Raw genomic sequence first — 14,746 nt, 5'->3', positions numbered from 1 at the left:
CACTGATCACGGTAGTTAGAGATTAATCTCTTGGGCTGACAAGTAAATTGAGACGTTTGACAATTTCCTTTGAAATAAATACACTTTCAATCACACCTTTCAGCAGGTATCAATATTTTCTGTGTACTTTACTTCCAATGCTGAAACCTGTTTTATAGCAATAGGAGAGGGACTTTCCATACCTCACCTTACAACTGGGTCATGGCACAGGAAAAAACTATCTGTTGCTTCACATTACTTGAAATATTTTCCAGTAAGAAGTACTTCTAGAATTTTTCCAGCTGAAGCTCAGAATCTGTTAAATACACAAAAGTCTCAGAAGTATTCTCTACAGACACTGCAAACTATTTTTCAACAGGTCAGCTCTACGTACTGAACTATTTGCAAATTATTAAAAATATAAAAAATATTAAACACACAGACTGTTCATTACATTTATAAGTCTCACAGGGCTGAAATGCAAATTACTCTGTACTACAAATATTTGGGTAACTGAAAACTTGCCCAAAATGTTTGAATTAAAAAAAAATAGCCTCTTTATGGGTTAAGGTAATAATGAAAAAACTGTTCTCCCAAAAATCTGTATCTTATTGTTGGACTGAAAATAGTTTAATAGAGAAAATATTCATTGACAGGGCAGTATTTTACATAGAGAATTAAGCCCCATCAAAGTGGGCAATGTCATTCCATCTACAAGGGAAGTGCCAAAGGAGACAGCCAAAATTTGCAACGGTGTGATAATACCAGCAGGGATGGATTTGTTGCTATTATGATTAAAGCATATAAACAGAAGAAGATTAGGAGGGGTGAGAGTGAGAAGAGAGGAAGAATAGTTTATTGGTTGGAAGAAGGGCAGGGAGAAGCTTATGTTGGAATGCAGTGTCACAGTTACACGCCATAAAGCTTTCAGTTGCTCCCATTACATGAATGTCAGAATGCAGCTGCCACTTTCCAGCAGAAATTCTTTCCGTTTTCATTTTGGAAGAACAGGGTGGGGTTTTTTTCAGTGTAGCACTCCCGTGAGATCACCACATTGCATCTACAGGTACCCTTATGGCACAGGGACTGGCAAATGTGACCTTTGTACACATGCTCTGGCACATCTACCACTTAGGATGCACCAGCAAAGTGAAGAGGTGGCTCAACCAAAAGAAAACATTAAGAATCAGACTTTGTGTTGTCTTGAACCAACTGCTTTCACAGCCATAGATGTACAGCCATACCTACCAATAAATCTCAGTGACAATCCATTCAGTTTAAGGAAATGGAGCTGAACAAAGTAAATGAGAAACCAGCTTTACAATTATAATCTCATTCTGCTGATGAAAAGGAAAGGCCATGATTTTCCATCAGTGCCTTGAGATCCCTGGACTTGTATTTTTAAGTGCTCCACTCATGACATTTGGAAGCGGTTCATTTTACCACTCACTTAAGTCAGCCCTCAAAAAGGCATCCAGTCAAACCAGATCCATAGTCTTTCTCAGCTCAAAGGGTTAGGAGTTAGACAAGCTAAACTGGTATTGAATATTGGAAGGAGTTCAGGCCCCTACCATTTAAACTAATTAAAGTCACTTAGTGGCTTAATGATGTACCCCAGAGAAAGAAGAACAGTAAGGCTCTGCCTTGTGATATCAGTGAAAAACAGGATGAGTGAGTCAGGAAGTATACACTAAGCAGAAGTTCATATTTTTGTCAGAGAATGAAAAGAAACCATGAATATTTGAGGTTTGAGAGAGAACTTGTATCCCAAATTCTTGTCAGGGTATCAGAAGAAGGTAAAAAGAGAGAGAAGGGAGTTAGGAATTCTCTCAGCTCATTTTTCCATCCTTGCTTTCATCTTTCCAGAACTGTTAGGATTTTAAATAGTAAGGGAAAAATAGAAAATTCCTTCCTTAGCAATACTAGAGACTACTGCTAGCCTTAATTATTATAACAAATTGAATATATGCAGGAATCTGCTAAGAGAGAAAAATTATCATATCTAATTTATCACACAAATAAAACTGGTCATCAGGTAAGTAAGGGTTTTAGTGGAACTGAAAACAAGAATTTGCAGAGTATCATTCAATTGCCAGTTGCAGGTAAAAAGTCTGAGCCATGCCAGCTGCCATTAAAGGTCACAATTTAAATTATATTTATTGAGAACTGGGGTTTGTACCTTCCATTTCAGTAAAATACACTTGCAGTAGTCATACTACTGTTTTAAAACAGAGGAGCAGAAATTCAGTGTTTTCAAGAACAATTAGGACTCAGTAAATTCTGCTCCTTATACAAAACTATGCTTTGTTTTGGAATTTGAAATGGAGCGGAATGTTCTTAAATTTTCCAGTGACTAAAAATGTTGTAACAAAGTTATTAAAAACATATTTTCATTAACATAAATTCAACTTTCTTACAGGACTTCAAAGGTAATAAGTTAATTAAACACATTGTCCTTCCTGAGCTTGTGCTAAAATGTATACTTAACACTCAATTCCACATAAAAGAGTAAACTCCAATGAGTTTTTTTTCACAAAATGCCACAGATAAGTAGACTTGCATCCAAACACCAGAAATTAAGTATTCAAACACTTACACATTGAAACAAATAGAAAAGGAAGAGGACTTCTATTACACTTAATTTGAAGATAGCTTAAGTCCTAAGAGTATAGATGGGGATTCCTAAGAAGAAATCTAGGGCTTGGTTTAGTTCCTTAAAGAGAGCCTTATGGTCATGGAACACATCCTCAGGTATCTGAAAAGATCAATAGTGTCATTGGAAAAAACTCCCCTACAATAATCAGCAATCAATGAACTACTAAAGTGATGCAGAAAAAAAAAATCTCCAGTATTTGCCTAAACTTAATTCCACAGGGTATTGAAAATGCCCTTCAATGCAATGGATGTGCTAACTAAGCTCAGAGATGTTATAACTGTTTGGTATGAAGTTTGTGTCTTTTTCTGATTCCTTTCACTCCTGCAGTGAACTCTTCAAACAGGACACACCACTCTTGGGCAGGAACCAAAGCAGCAGAAGTACCCCTAGGCTTCACCATGAATCATGTGCAATGAACAAATGAACAATATGGCAGAGAAGGAAATATTTGCAATTACAACCCTGTTCATCTTCAGTAACTTCCTTTATAAAGTTCCAAGCCAAGTTCTTCCTCATGGCTTGAGCAACTGTACCACATATAACATGAGGCAAGAGCTGACAAAGTAGCTTAGCTTCTTTGCTGAGGGCTCTCAATTGGCAGTGAAATCCCATTTTAACATAGAGCTTCTAGGAACAGATATTGGTTACTAGAGCTAAAGCTGAGCTCAAAGTGTTAACTATGTTTGCAAAGTCTATGTTCAAAAACAATACAATATCCCTTCACCTGCTCCTTTCCTGAACAACTCTTCAGTGTCCTAACTGGCTATGTTCTCCTTCACCTACTATTAAAACAGCATGAGAACTGCTAGATTTTTGGCTCTGTTGTCTTCTGTAAAAGCACATTAACAGCCATATAAAAACATTTAAAAAATTCAAGCTACGTGCAACATATACTGAATTCCAATCATTTGGTCCAATTCTCCAAAGAGATGACTCTCTGATTTTCAAGAGCTATGTGCACACATCTGCAGAATTTCAAAAGATCTCACCTCCCAGCATAAAATGTTCTTTGGAAATCTGGCTTGTAGAAGGGTGTTGAGTTGAGCTCTTCTTAAAACAGAAATACAGAAATCCTAATTGTTTTTGAAACTCACTTCTTGCTTTCAATTCCCTCATTTTTATACAATCATTTCAGTTAGTTAATTACTGGAGATTCAAAATAACAAGATTTTATTAACAAATCTGTAAAAATTCAAAGTACTTAGTAAATCCTGTTATTCTGCCATTTACCATTTTAACCATCTTTTTATTTTTAGTCCTTCATTTCCACCTCATTCCCATGTTTTACTTTGGATTCCTGATGAATGATCATAGATTCCACTTTTCAGTTTATTTTTCTTTCTTTTCTGTTTATACATTTGGCTACTTTAATGTCTTTTAACTTCCTAGAAAAAATAATTTTTATAGGTGTATTAGAATTTTGACTACATGCACTTGAAATCAGATGTTTCGTTAGCAGTGAAATAAACACAATGTTATGAAAAAAAATCAAGTCTCTTGAAATCAGAATGATTGTTCTTAAGTTTTACTTCATTGAATCATCACAGATCAAAATATTGCTTTTCATATTGTTTCTATATTCAACTGAGCAGTAAGCCAATATATTAAACAAGTTGAGAGAAGTTGGACGTTTCAGTGAACAATATTAACAAAACATAATTTTTCACAGAAAATTTTGGGAATTAAGCCTTTTCTCAGGCCTTCTGATCAGAGGCTTAAGATCCAAATCCTAAGGAAATCTTAGTGCAATGCTGCAATCAACTCTGAATTCTCACTCTTAAAATGTGATCAGTGTTAAAAGCAGAAGCTATCATTCATCTGCTTGGTAATTACAAGCCGACAGATCCAGTGTTGCTGATTTTGTCAAGCCTGTCTTTTAATTGCAAAAATCGTCACTCTGCTATTTACCAATCTCATCTTCACTTATGGACAGCAAATCTTCTTGACTCAGGAGAGTACTGAAGTATATCTAATCCATTATTCCCCATAAAGACCTAGGATAGAGCAGGTGACACCTACCTGCCTCACCCACTTCAAAAACCACACAAGGTACACTATGGATACACATGGCAAACTGTTAAAATTTAAACCTCCCTCAGGCACATCACATCTTAGGAGCTGTATCACATTCAACAGGGTTTATCTCATTTCATTTTAAGTTTCCTAAATTTATTTTTTTGCATCCTTGAGACACTTAACATTTTTATTCGCTGTATTACAAGATGGGGTTGTTTGCCTGTGAAGTAATTTCCAGCAGACCTACACAGCACATGGCAATGGACAGTACCTGCTCCTGCTGACAAAGGCTGTGTCCATTGAGGGTTACAGAAAAGAGCCGTCTGCCTGTTGACTGCTGCATTTTCTTACAGTTTATATTTTTAAAGCTTTTTTTTGAAGGGGAAAGGTAGAAGAGAATATAACTGGATCCCTCAGGGTTAGGGTCTGTCATCAAGCCAGTGAAAATAATGGTTGCTAGCAGTCTCTTGGGTGAGCTGACACTTTCAACCTCATTCTGCAGTTATCGGCCTTTCGCCGATGGTGTTTTCAAGGTTTGTTGAAATTTTAAATCCAAGCTTTTTATGAGTGTCTCAGTCAAAAGTTACTATTTCCCTTAAAAACCTTTGTTTGCCATGAACCCATCTCCTTGTTTTGCAGCCTCCCACCCAAACAGAGAGTATATTTTATATTTGCCTTAGCTTTTCATGTGAAGATTTTTTTCATATTTTCTTTTTTAAGAAAAAAAAAATCTTTCTACAAATCTTTGTAGCAACTTCTTTGATGATTATTTTATTTTATTTGTATCTTATTTATTTTATTTGGTTAGATTTAATAAAGTATCTTACAATATATAATTTATTTTATTTGGTTAGATTTAATAAATCATCTGCACTCCCTCTCTTTTCTCAGGTGAGCGAGCTGCAGAACGTTTGCATATGCCCCACGTTCCTATTGCTGCTTTACTGCCTGCTCCATCAGAATTACTGATACTGCCCAAAGCATTATCCAGAGTTCTGAGGTGGATTTTGCAGACTCTGTAATGTGTAAACTGTCAACTAAAGCAAATTTTATTTCAATTGCTGTCTCAGACCGCCTGGGCTTCCTTGTATATGCTTCCAAAGATTTGATACATCAAGAACTGATAGAACTGCCAAATCTCTCTCTGTGTCTCATAAAAACAATCCAACTCAGAGACCCACTTAAAACACCCATAAAATTAAACTAACACACTCATCTCACTGAAGGCAGCTGAATTTATATCGATGTTTAAATCTGTGTAAAATTGTATCAGAGTAAGTCTTTTCTTGCTTCCTCAACATGCAAAGGGGGATGAAGGTGGGTGTATATGAGCCCAATGCCATTTGCTGTTTCTTTTAATATGTATTTCATGTATGTGAATGGATGGACTGAAGAAGAAAACAACACCAGACCCAGTTTAGTTTTATATCATGGCCTAGAAAATCATAGCTCTCTTCACAAGATACACATTTATGTGAAACGTACACCAATTCCCTTGTGAAGTCTGCTAAGCATAGCCATCTGTTTCTCTCCCTGTATAATAATTTTACAAATATTGTCACTGAGTTTGTGTTACTCTAAGTCTTTTACCCATTTTTATGCTTATTTTTTTCACTTTTTATTTTAGGCCTGCAACTAACAAGAAATACATATATTTATTACTCCCTCTCTCAATAGATATTTCTATAATATTTGGCTATTTTATGCAGTCTCACTGTACTTTTCAAAATATCTGAGATAAGCTTACTGTTGAAAAGGAGCATTCAAGGTGGCTAAAAATATGCCTTGCTAAGTATATTTTGTTATAGACAGTGAGACCATCAGAAGTTAATTCACCAAGACAACAGCTATATAAACTGACTGTTTAAAGTACCATGACATCTAATTTAGGTAATCAACATTGGAATCAGATGTTATTACATCAAATGAAACTTTCAAATATGGAATAAAAATTTATATTCCTTTTTCTCTCATGACTGGTTATATTTTCACCTTTTCTCTCTTTCCACAAAACACAAGAACTTCTAGTCACAACCTGCTACATTGCTATCCTTTCACATGGTGTTTTCTGTAATGGTGACACCATGAGTATTGGATGACATATTTAGGTTCTAATCTCAGCAAAACAGAAACTGAATGACTGTCACTGCTTTCATATATTCTTTCCCCCTTCCTTTAATCCTGCTGAAAAGATTCCCTACGATCTCAAAGGTCAGACATGCTTAGTAGTTCCTGTACTGTTAAAATAATCCCCCTCCTTCAATCTTACAATCTCACAATCTCACAGATCCTGTAGATTTCCAGTAGTTCCAGAGTAAAGAACTTTGTTTTCCTAAGTATCCATATTTAAAAACATGGTTGTTTTCTCTTTCCAAACATTATGAAAGTGCTTCCCATACTCACAATCAAGTGTTTAGCAACTGAAACTAAATAATCAGTATGTGCACAGAAATGATGTGTCAGGGTTTCCTTGTTTTATGCACAACTATTCCAAGTTCTGTGGTTTTAGCTATCATTTATGAAATCAACAAATTCCAGCAATACCCAATATTTCTTCACACCATGAGACACAGTAGCAATGCATGGGTTTGATTTACATATTACAGAAATTTAATTTGCTTAAATTGATAATACTCAGAGGTTTTAAACTCATCCTCTTCAATGTGTTTTACAGGAAGAGCAATATTGATATTGTACTCACCAACAAGAGTTGATTTACTACCACAAAGGTGTTAGCATTTCAAAAGCATCACTGCAAATAAAAGAGTAATGCTGTAAGAGATTGAATTTCACTAGCAAGGAAACTTGTCAATCTTTGATTAAATTAATGATCAAATGGAGTGTGTTAGGAAACACTCAATAGTGTTGCCAGTAAAGTACAAGGAAATCCTCCAAGTAAGGAGTTCCATTTTAGAATAGAATGCCTGGAGGATGTAGCATATTTATGGGTCAGATGCATGTTCCAACAACTGAGAAAATAATTTTGTCACTGAGCTTCATTTTTCAGTTCTGTTGTCTGAATAAAGAGCGAAGAAGATCATGAGGTTAAGAGCAAGTATCAAGGAAGCTGTACATTACTGCAGTTTTCCATCTTCACAAAGTGAGGCTGATTTTTTTCCTTCCAAGTGCCAGAATTTTTTAGCAGTCTGGCAAAATCTGGATGCTCGACTTCCCATGGAGAGGTGAATGTTCTTAAGACTTGAAGCCCACCATGACAACTGGAAAGTGTTTGTGGTTTTTTGTGAGCCAGAAAACAGAGCAGCCAGGAACTATTCTGGAGCTTTTCACTGAACAGGAGGGCATGGGATGGTCTGTGCTCACATGGATGAGTCTCCTGCCTCCAAAGAGGATGCTAGCATCCAAACCAACTACTGGAAATGGTCCTGGACCTCAGCCAAGCCCAGAACCATGCAAAGGTGCTGCTGGGAGTTGCTACTTCCTTTGGGCCACAGAGTCACTTAAAGACAAGTTTAAAGCATCACTGTGCCAGTGCTAAAATCTGTGCCATAGCCCCGCTTAGTTACAAGTATGGATGCAACCTGTGTGCCCTTCTCTACTAATCAGACTTGGTTAAAGGCACCAACCTAAGACTAAGTTTGTGTTAATGGGTCTCCTGAAAGAACACTCAATGGAAGCCTCCCTGAGAATCAATGGGAAAATGGGGATGGGCTCCAAATCTGAATTCATGCTGGAATAAATTGGCAATTCCTATTTCATTTCTCTTAATTAAAGAGGAAAGCATTATTTCACACAAGTTTAAGGGAAAAAATGCAGTACTTCATTTAACTGCAGAGCACAGGGGCCCTAGATAGCAGCAGCATTCAGGTCCAAAGAAGAGCAATAAAGCTGGTAAAGAGTCTAGATGACAAGTCTTATAGAAAGTGGCTGAAGGAGCTGGTTTTTTTAGTCTGGAGGAGGCTCAGGGGAGACCTCTACAACTGAAAGGATGCTGCAGTGACATGGGTGTCAGTCTCTTCTGCCCTGTCTCAAAGGAAAACATACGAGGAAATGGCATAAGGGAGATTCAGATTAGTTGTCAGAAATTGTTTTTGCACTGAATGAGTGGTTAGACATGGAAATAAATTGCCCTGGGAGGTAGTGGAGGCACTGTCTATGGAAGTGTTGAAAAGGCATACTGGATAAGGCACCTGGGGATATGGGTTAGGGATGAATATAGTGCTCCTGGGTTGATGACTGGACTTGATGATCCTGAAAGTCTCTTCCAACCCTGATGATTCTGTAATTCTGTGACAACTGACAGCTGGAGAGGAACCAAGGAGGAGAGAGAAGGGGGATGTACTTTCTCCTTTTGATGCATGCTTAGGGAGTGACAATCTAGCCTGTATGTGGTTGGATTACAGAAGAGCTTTAAATTGTGAAACAAAATTTCTTCAGTGAAGCAAGGTCAGGTACTGGAGCAGACTGCACAGGGAAATGGTTGAATCACCATCCTGGAAGTGTTCAAGTAGTATGTGGATGTGGCACTGTGGGGACATGGTTTAGTGCTGAACACAGCAGTGCTGCATTAACAACTGCACTCAATGATCTTAGAGATCTTTCCCAAACTTAACAATTCTATGACTGTGTGATTCTAAAAATCAAATCTGCTAAACATACATTCCAAATATAAATGTTTACTGGATTATTTGAATAAAAAATGCAACAAATTAACTTCTATTTCAGAATATAAATTGTAAATAATGAAAGGCTCTTAGCAAAGCAGAGAATTTAAAGACCAAACCCAAAATTCATATAATGAAAAAATATCACCAAGAACTACACAAATATAAAATCAAATGATCTAGCTACTAAAATACACATGTGCTCAAAATCTTGTGGGAATCAAATATTCCAGTAAAAATAAAGGCAGAGATGGAAACACAAGTTTCTTATTATCACACTTCATATGTTATAAAACCTAAGAGTTAACTTATTTTTGGCAAAGGGACAAAGATTGCACAATACTCTGGCTTACACAAATATTTTCTATTGTTGAATGCATCTTAAATGTAGCTTGCCATATATTAACTTTATGCACACAGTGCACCATGAGGTCTAAGAGGGTCCCAAAGATGCCTATGTTTCAAAATACTGACAAAAAGCTGCCAGCATCCAGTGAGCCAGGTGTAAAAGTGTTACTCAACAATTTTTAGTTTAATTGAAAGCTGATAAAATCATTTGAGCAATAAAGACTAAAGATTTTGACTCCCAAAAAGTTGGCATGTTTGAACAAATTAATGCACATATTTTGTGTCAGTTTATCCTCATGTTTCTCATTTTTAGTTCCTTTCACCTTTAAAGGAAGAAGTTAATGGTGGAAATGGTTATGAAGCAGTGGATATGCATATATTAACCACATACATTACATGTATTAACCACACGCATATATTAACCCCAGACTTCATGTCACCACTAACATGGAACTTCCTTCCACTGAAGATTTTATAAAGTAAAGGAAGAAGCAATATTTTAGCAAGAGTGAATGTTTAAGAATAAAAACTCCCTATTCTCCATTTATCAGCCACTAACAGACTGAGCACAGTTTGCCATTTGCAGAGGGCAAGGATATGGTCCTGCTTCAGCCTTCTTCCCTGCTTCACAGAGACAAAGGAAAATGCTCAGATATACAGAACATGCAGTTACAGCTCTCACTCCCATTGAGTTACACAAACCAAGACTGAATTGCAGAAGCAGCGATATTTGTATTAAATTTTAAAACCAGTGTATTTCATAGTAGTACTCCTCATAATTTATATTACTATTCATTCCCATACATTTTCCCACATCTAACCAGCAATCTGTTTGCCTCAAGATAAGAGACCACTATAAAAATCACAATCACTCTTAAATTTTGGTGTAACATGTTATGCAATTGGCAAATATCTAGTGATTCGCTTATAAATTATTTAAAGATGAGAACAAGGAAGTCATAAATATATGTCTCACCATTATTAATTATTTATATTCCAAGGGCATTAAAGATCCAAATTCAGACTCAGAATTACATCAGTCTGTTTTATTATATGTAACTAGATCAAGCCTTCTTTTTTGTTTGTTTGTGTATAACAGAATAGAGTTTCCACAGGAAATACATGGCGTTAGCCATAGGCTGAGCACATGCACTGCTTTGCTAATAAAGCAACTCCCACTCCAGAAGGTTCATGTACCTGAAGTTCTGATGCTCGTTTCATCATCTCCAGGGTGATGTAGCAACCAATAGAGTGAGCAATCAGTACCAGCTTTATATCTTTTGATACATTCTTTTTGAGGAAGTTCAGCTTATGCTCTACTTGGCCGTTAAGTCCAAAAACATCCTCTAGCTCCTTAATATCTGTGTCTGAAACATAAAAGAAAAGAAGTCTTTTGGTTCAGTGAATAAAATTTCAGGCATGTCTTTCTTTTTTTTTTTTTTTTTGCCCCTCTTCTTTGTAGAACACTGAACTAAAAACATGTATTAATTTTAAAAAACCTGAAATAAACCAAACACACAAAAAAACCCAAACTTCACCAGACCTAAAAATTTAATTTTCAGTTACCACCACTGGAAAATACTGACTGATAAATCACATGCACAGGATGTAAAGCCTTATGTGTAGCTTGGGAACCAGCACAAGGTATGTAAACACATGGAGATTTCATAGCACATCATCCACTATTTTCATCTCCTTCATTCAGAACAAGACCAAACTCAGGACATTGGATGAGCTTAAATCAATCCAACTTTACACTGAGAGATCAGGACCTACAACAGCAGTACTGCCCAGCAATTAGTCCATCCCCACAGAAGACAAGGTACCATATGTGTCATCATGCACTAGCAACCTTCAGATATTAAAAATATCCTGTGTTAAAGATGCACAAAAATGTCCTGTCCCATGGAATGAGGAAAAAGAGAAAATGCCTGTATGTTAACACAGAACATTAGCACCTACATAAAATATCCCTGTTAAGGCAGGTTCTTTTCACTGTCAATTCAGCTGCAAAGAGGAAAATCAAGTTAGAGCTTCATAGTTCTAGATTACAGTACAATTTCATTCCTGCTTTGCCATGGACTTTCTAAAGGAGCTTGGGCAATCCATCATGATGAGGATTTGGCTCCTTGCTTCCTGGCCAGTCAACAAGACAAATTGAACTGGTGTCTGTAAAAATATGCAGCAATTCAGGCATCTTTAACTTGCTTATTTCAAGGGTGACATGCATCTGAAGTTCCCCAGTCTAAGGGGGTTCACAGCTTTTTCATCTGCTAGAAAAGTGCTTTATCCACTAAACTAAACACTAAGTTAAGGAAACACCACTCCACTTTATGGTGGACTACTCTACTCACATGACTGTAAAAAGTAATACTAAAAAGAGTAATAGAAAAGAGACAAAAAGAATGAAGGAATAAATGCCCCTAGATTATCTAGACAAGATGGAGTGGTACTAACATCACTTAATCTCTTAAATCTTTGCTATTATCTCAGGATTCAGTTTCACACTACAGATTAAACCTCTGATCTTTTACGCTCCTTACAGGCTGACTAGCAGTGCAGTTTTAGCCTGAAGTAAGCTAAACCTCCTGGCAGCATAGTTTGGACACACAGTGGGGACCAGCAAGTTACTGAGCCATGGCCCTACAGATGGCTCCTAGGCTGCTGGCAAAATCCACCCACCTCTAACAACACAGGAGCAGCTAACAGAGTGCACACACAGCCCTAACTGGCCCAGTAAGGTGCTGAACTTCCCACTTGGGGTCTTCTGACAAGCTCTGCTACAGTCCCCTTGTGTGAAAAATAGATGTGGAAGAAAGGGTCCATCAGGCAAAGACATTGTAAAGATAAATACATTAAAAAGACTGAAATGCATTGAGAAATGACTGTACAAGAAAGTCAGAATCATAGTTCTGTTTCAGATTGTTCTGCACCTGCTTGAGGAAAGAGGTAACTATGAGTTAACTGCCTTTGACTGTGAACAGCATTTATCAAATTATGGCTGTCAGTGCTTTAATTCATACACAGTAAATTTCATGGCAACTGGACAGTAATCTCAAATACTAAAGATTACTAACACTGCTGTAGTGAAGTTATTGGGAGGTTGATAGTGACAGAACTAATTTGTAGCCCAAGTGGGCTGCCACTACATCACCTTTTTGATTATCTGTAGGAAACATACCCTTTAGAAGCAAAATAATTGCTCAAGACTGATCTTTTCTGAGTTTAAATAATTACCATCAAAGTCCCAACAAAGTTGTTCTTCAGTTAAACTAGTATTTCTGCTAAAACTACCAATGGTCATATCCCAGCATAATTTAGAGCAATTTATTCAAAACAAAAAAGCATTTAGCAAAATACACTCAAGGAATGCAAAATTAGATGAGAAGTGATATTTTGTTTATTAGGCTTTCTGCATGTAATGGAAAACAAAGAGTTTGTTCTATTTTCCAAAACCCTAAATAAAAGCCTAAGGCAAAAACACTGGTTTTAAATTTAGTTTCTACTTTTAGCAAAAGCTTCCTTTCCTACATTAAATTACACAGCAGCTCCGCCTCATGCAGGAATTGGTGGTCTACATCCCAGGTCTAATTACAGGTATATGTAACACAAAAATCACCAGCATACTAGAAACATGATGGCCCATTGGCAAGAGCAGCAAGTGAAAGTGTAAGTTATATTAAGAGTAAGTTATATTACAACACATATTGCAATATATATGCGTTGGTAACATAGTTGAGTTGAGTGAGTCAATTGTCCCTTGTAATCATTTGCTATAATTTCTGTATTGTTTCACTCAGGCCCTGCCATCTCAGTTTATCAGCACATCTTTTAATGTTTTACATTTCATTTCAATTATTGAAAATAAGTGTTTTCAGCTTATTTTCCAGTTAAAGCAAGGGAAAACAAGGAAAAGTAGGTGTATAAATCTTGTAGAGAACTTTTCATGGTTGACAAGACCCCAAATACCAAGGAGGATGACAAATTTTATTTGTATTATTTAGTCTCACGAGGTTAATGGCTTTTCCGTATACGAATTCAGCATCTGCTAAAAGAGCTGCTGAAGACTGCTGCCATGAAATTAATAAATAGCACAGCAGAGACAGTCTAAGCCCATCTCAATCCTTTCCAAGTTTAGATTAACTATGTTAGACAAATACAGTTAATTAGCTAAGACATTACATACCTAATTTAATGTTTATTTACCTAATAAATAGCAGTGTAGACATTCTGGCCAACATATCCAAAGCTATTGGCCCCAGTAGAAACGTGCCTGTTCAGAACAGCTGTGTTGCCAGAGCAAGAACCCTGAGGAAGGACAGGACTGGGGATTCAGAATAAAGTGAAAACAATGGCTTTTACCTCCTTGCTTTTGTCCAGACTTGAGAACACTCAATTCAAGTCTGTGCACCAGTGCTTCCTTAAGGGAGCTAGGGAGAGTTGAGCCTGCAGAAGTGATTTTTAATTGGATGGATGGGTCAGTTGTGATTGATGATGATCATGGACACTCATTCTACTGTGGGCCAAATCACCCCCAGTGCATCTGCTCACACACTCAGAGCAAGGATGCTCTGATTCCCTTGGCTACTGGCCTGTGCTGCACACACAGAGAACCCCTCTGAGACTGCCAGTGAGTCCTGACAGCCAAGGCTGACCCCAGAGAACTGTTTCAGCTGTTTAGTACAACCTTTCCTTTTCTTCTGAAATAGTGGTTCATTGCCAAACCCAATCACCTTGGCACTATTCCTAGAGAAGCCACACTGGGGAATGAGCATGCAGTGTGGGGTCTGGTAATCTCCATGCAAAACTCGCACCATGGACCAACCCCACACTCCTCAGGTGAAGCTCCAGTGTCACACAACCCTGAAATACTGAAATAGACATCCTATTTGACATCTGGACAAACATAAAATTGCCCACGCCTCGTGTCACTTCATGTTTCCCCAAAACAAATGCTACATGTCTAACAGTCCAAAATGTGCAAGAGCTGGGCTGCACCACAAGTCGGAAAGATTTATTTATTTATTTTACAGAATAAAAACGCCCAGGGATTATCCAAAATCAACATGAATTTCTTGGGTGGAGAAGTTTAAATAAGTTCTTTGTATAAGCAAACAGAATTGCA

The 14,746-nt window shown here is 37.1% G+C and overlaps 1 protein-coding gene across 1 annotated transcript in view; it reads right to left on the bottom strand.

Moving 5' to 3' along the window:
- The window catches only part of LDAH (lipid droplet associated hydrolase), a 111,899-nt gene that overhangs the window by 52,250 nt on the left and 44,903 nt on the right, over positions 1 to 14,746 (bottom strand). The window contains exon 4 of the mRNA XM_058801935.1: positions 10,819 to 10,988. Coding sequence (XP_058657918.1) covers positions 10,819 to 10,988 — 170 coding nt within the window. The remainder of the gene's footprint in view (positions 1 to 10,818; positions 10,989 to 14,746) is intronic.

The sequence above is a fragment of the Ammospiza caudacuta genome, chromosome 3 (genome assembly GCF_027887145.1).
Source record: "Ammospiza caudacuta isolate bAmmCau1 chromosome 3, bAmmCau1.pri, whole genome shotgun sequence".
Taxonomy (NCBI): Eukaryota; Metazoa; Chordata; class Aves; order Passeriformes; family Passerellidae; genus Ammospiza; species Ammospiza caudacuta.
This window is presented reverse-complemented; position numbering and strand designations above follow the sequence as displayed.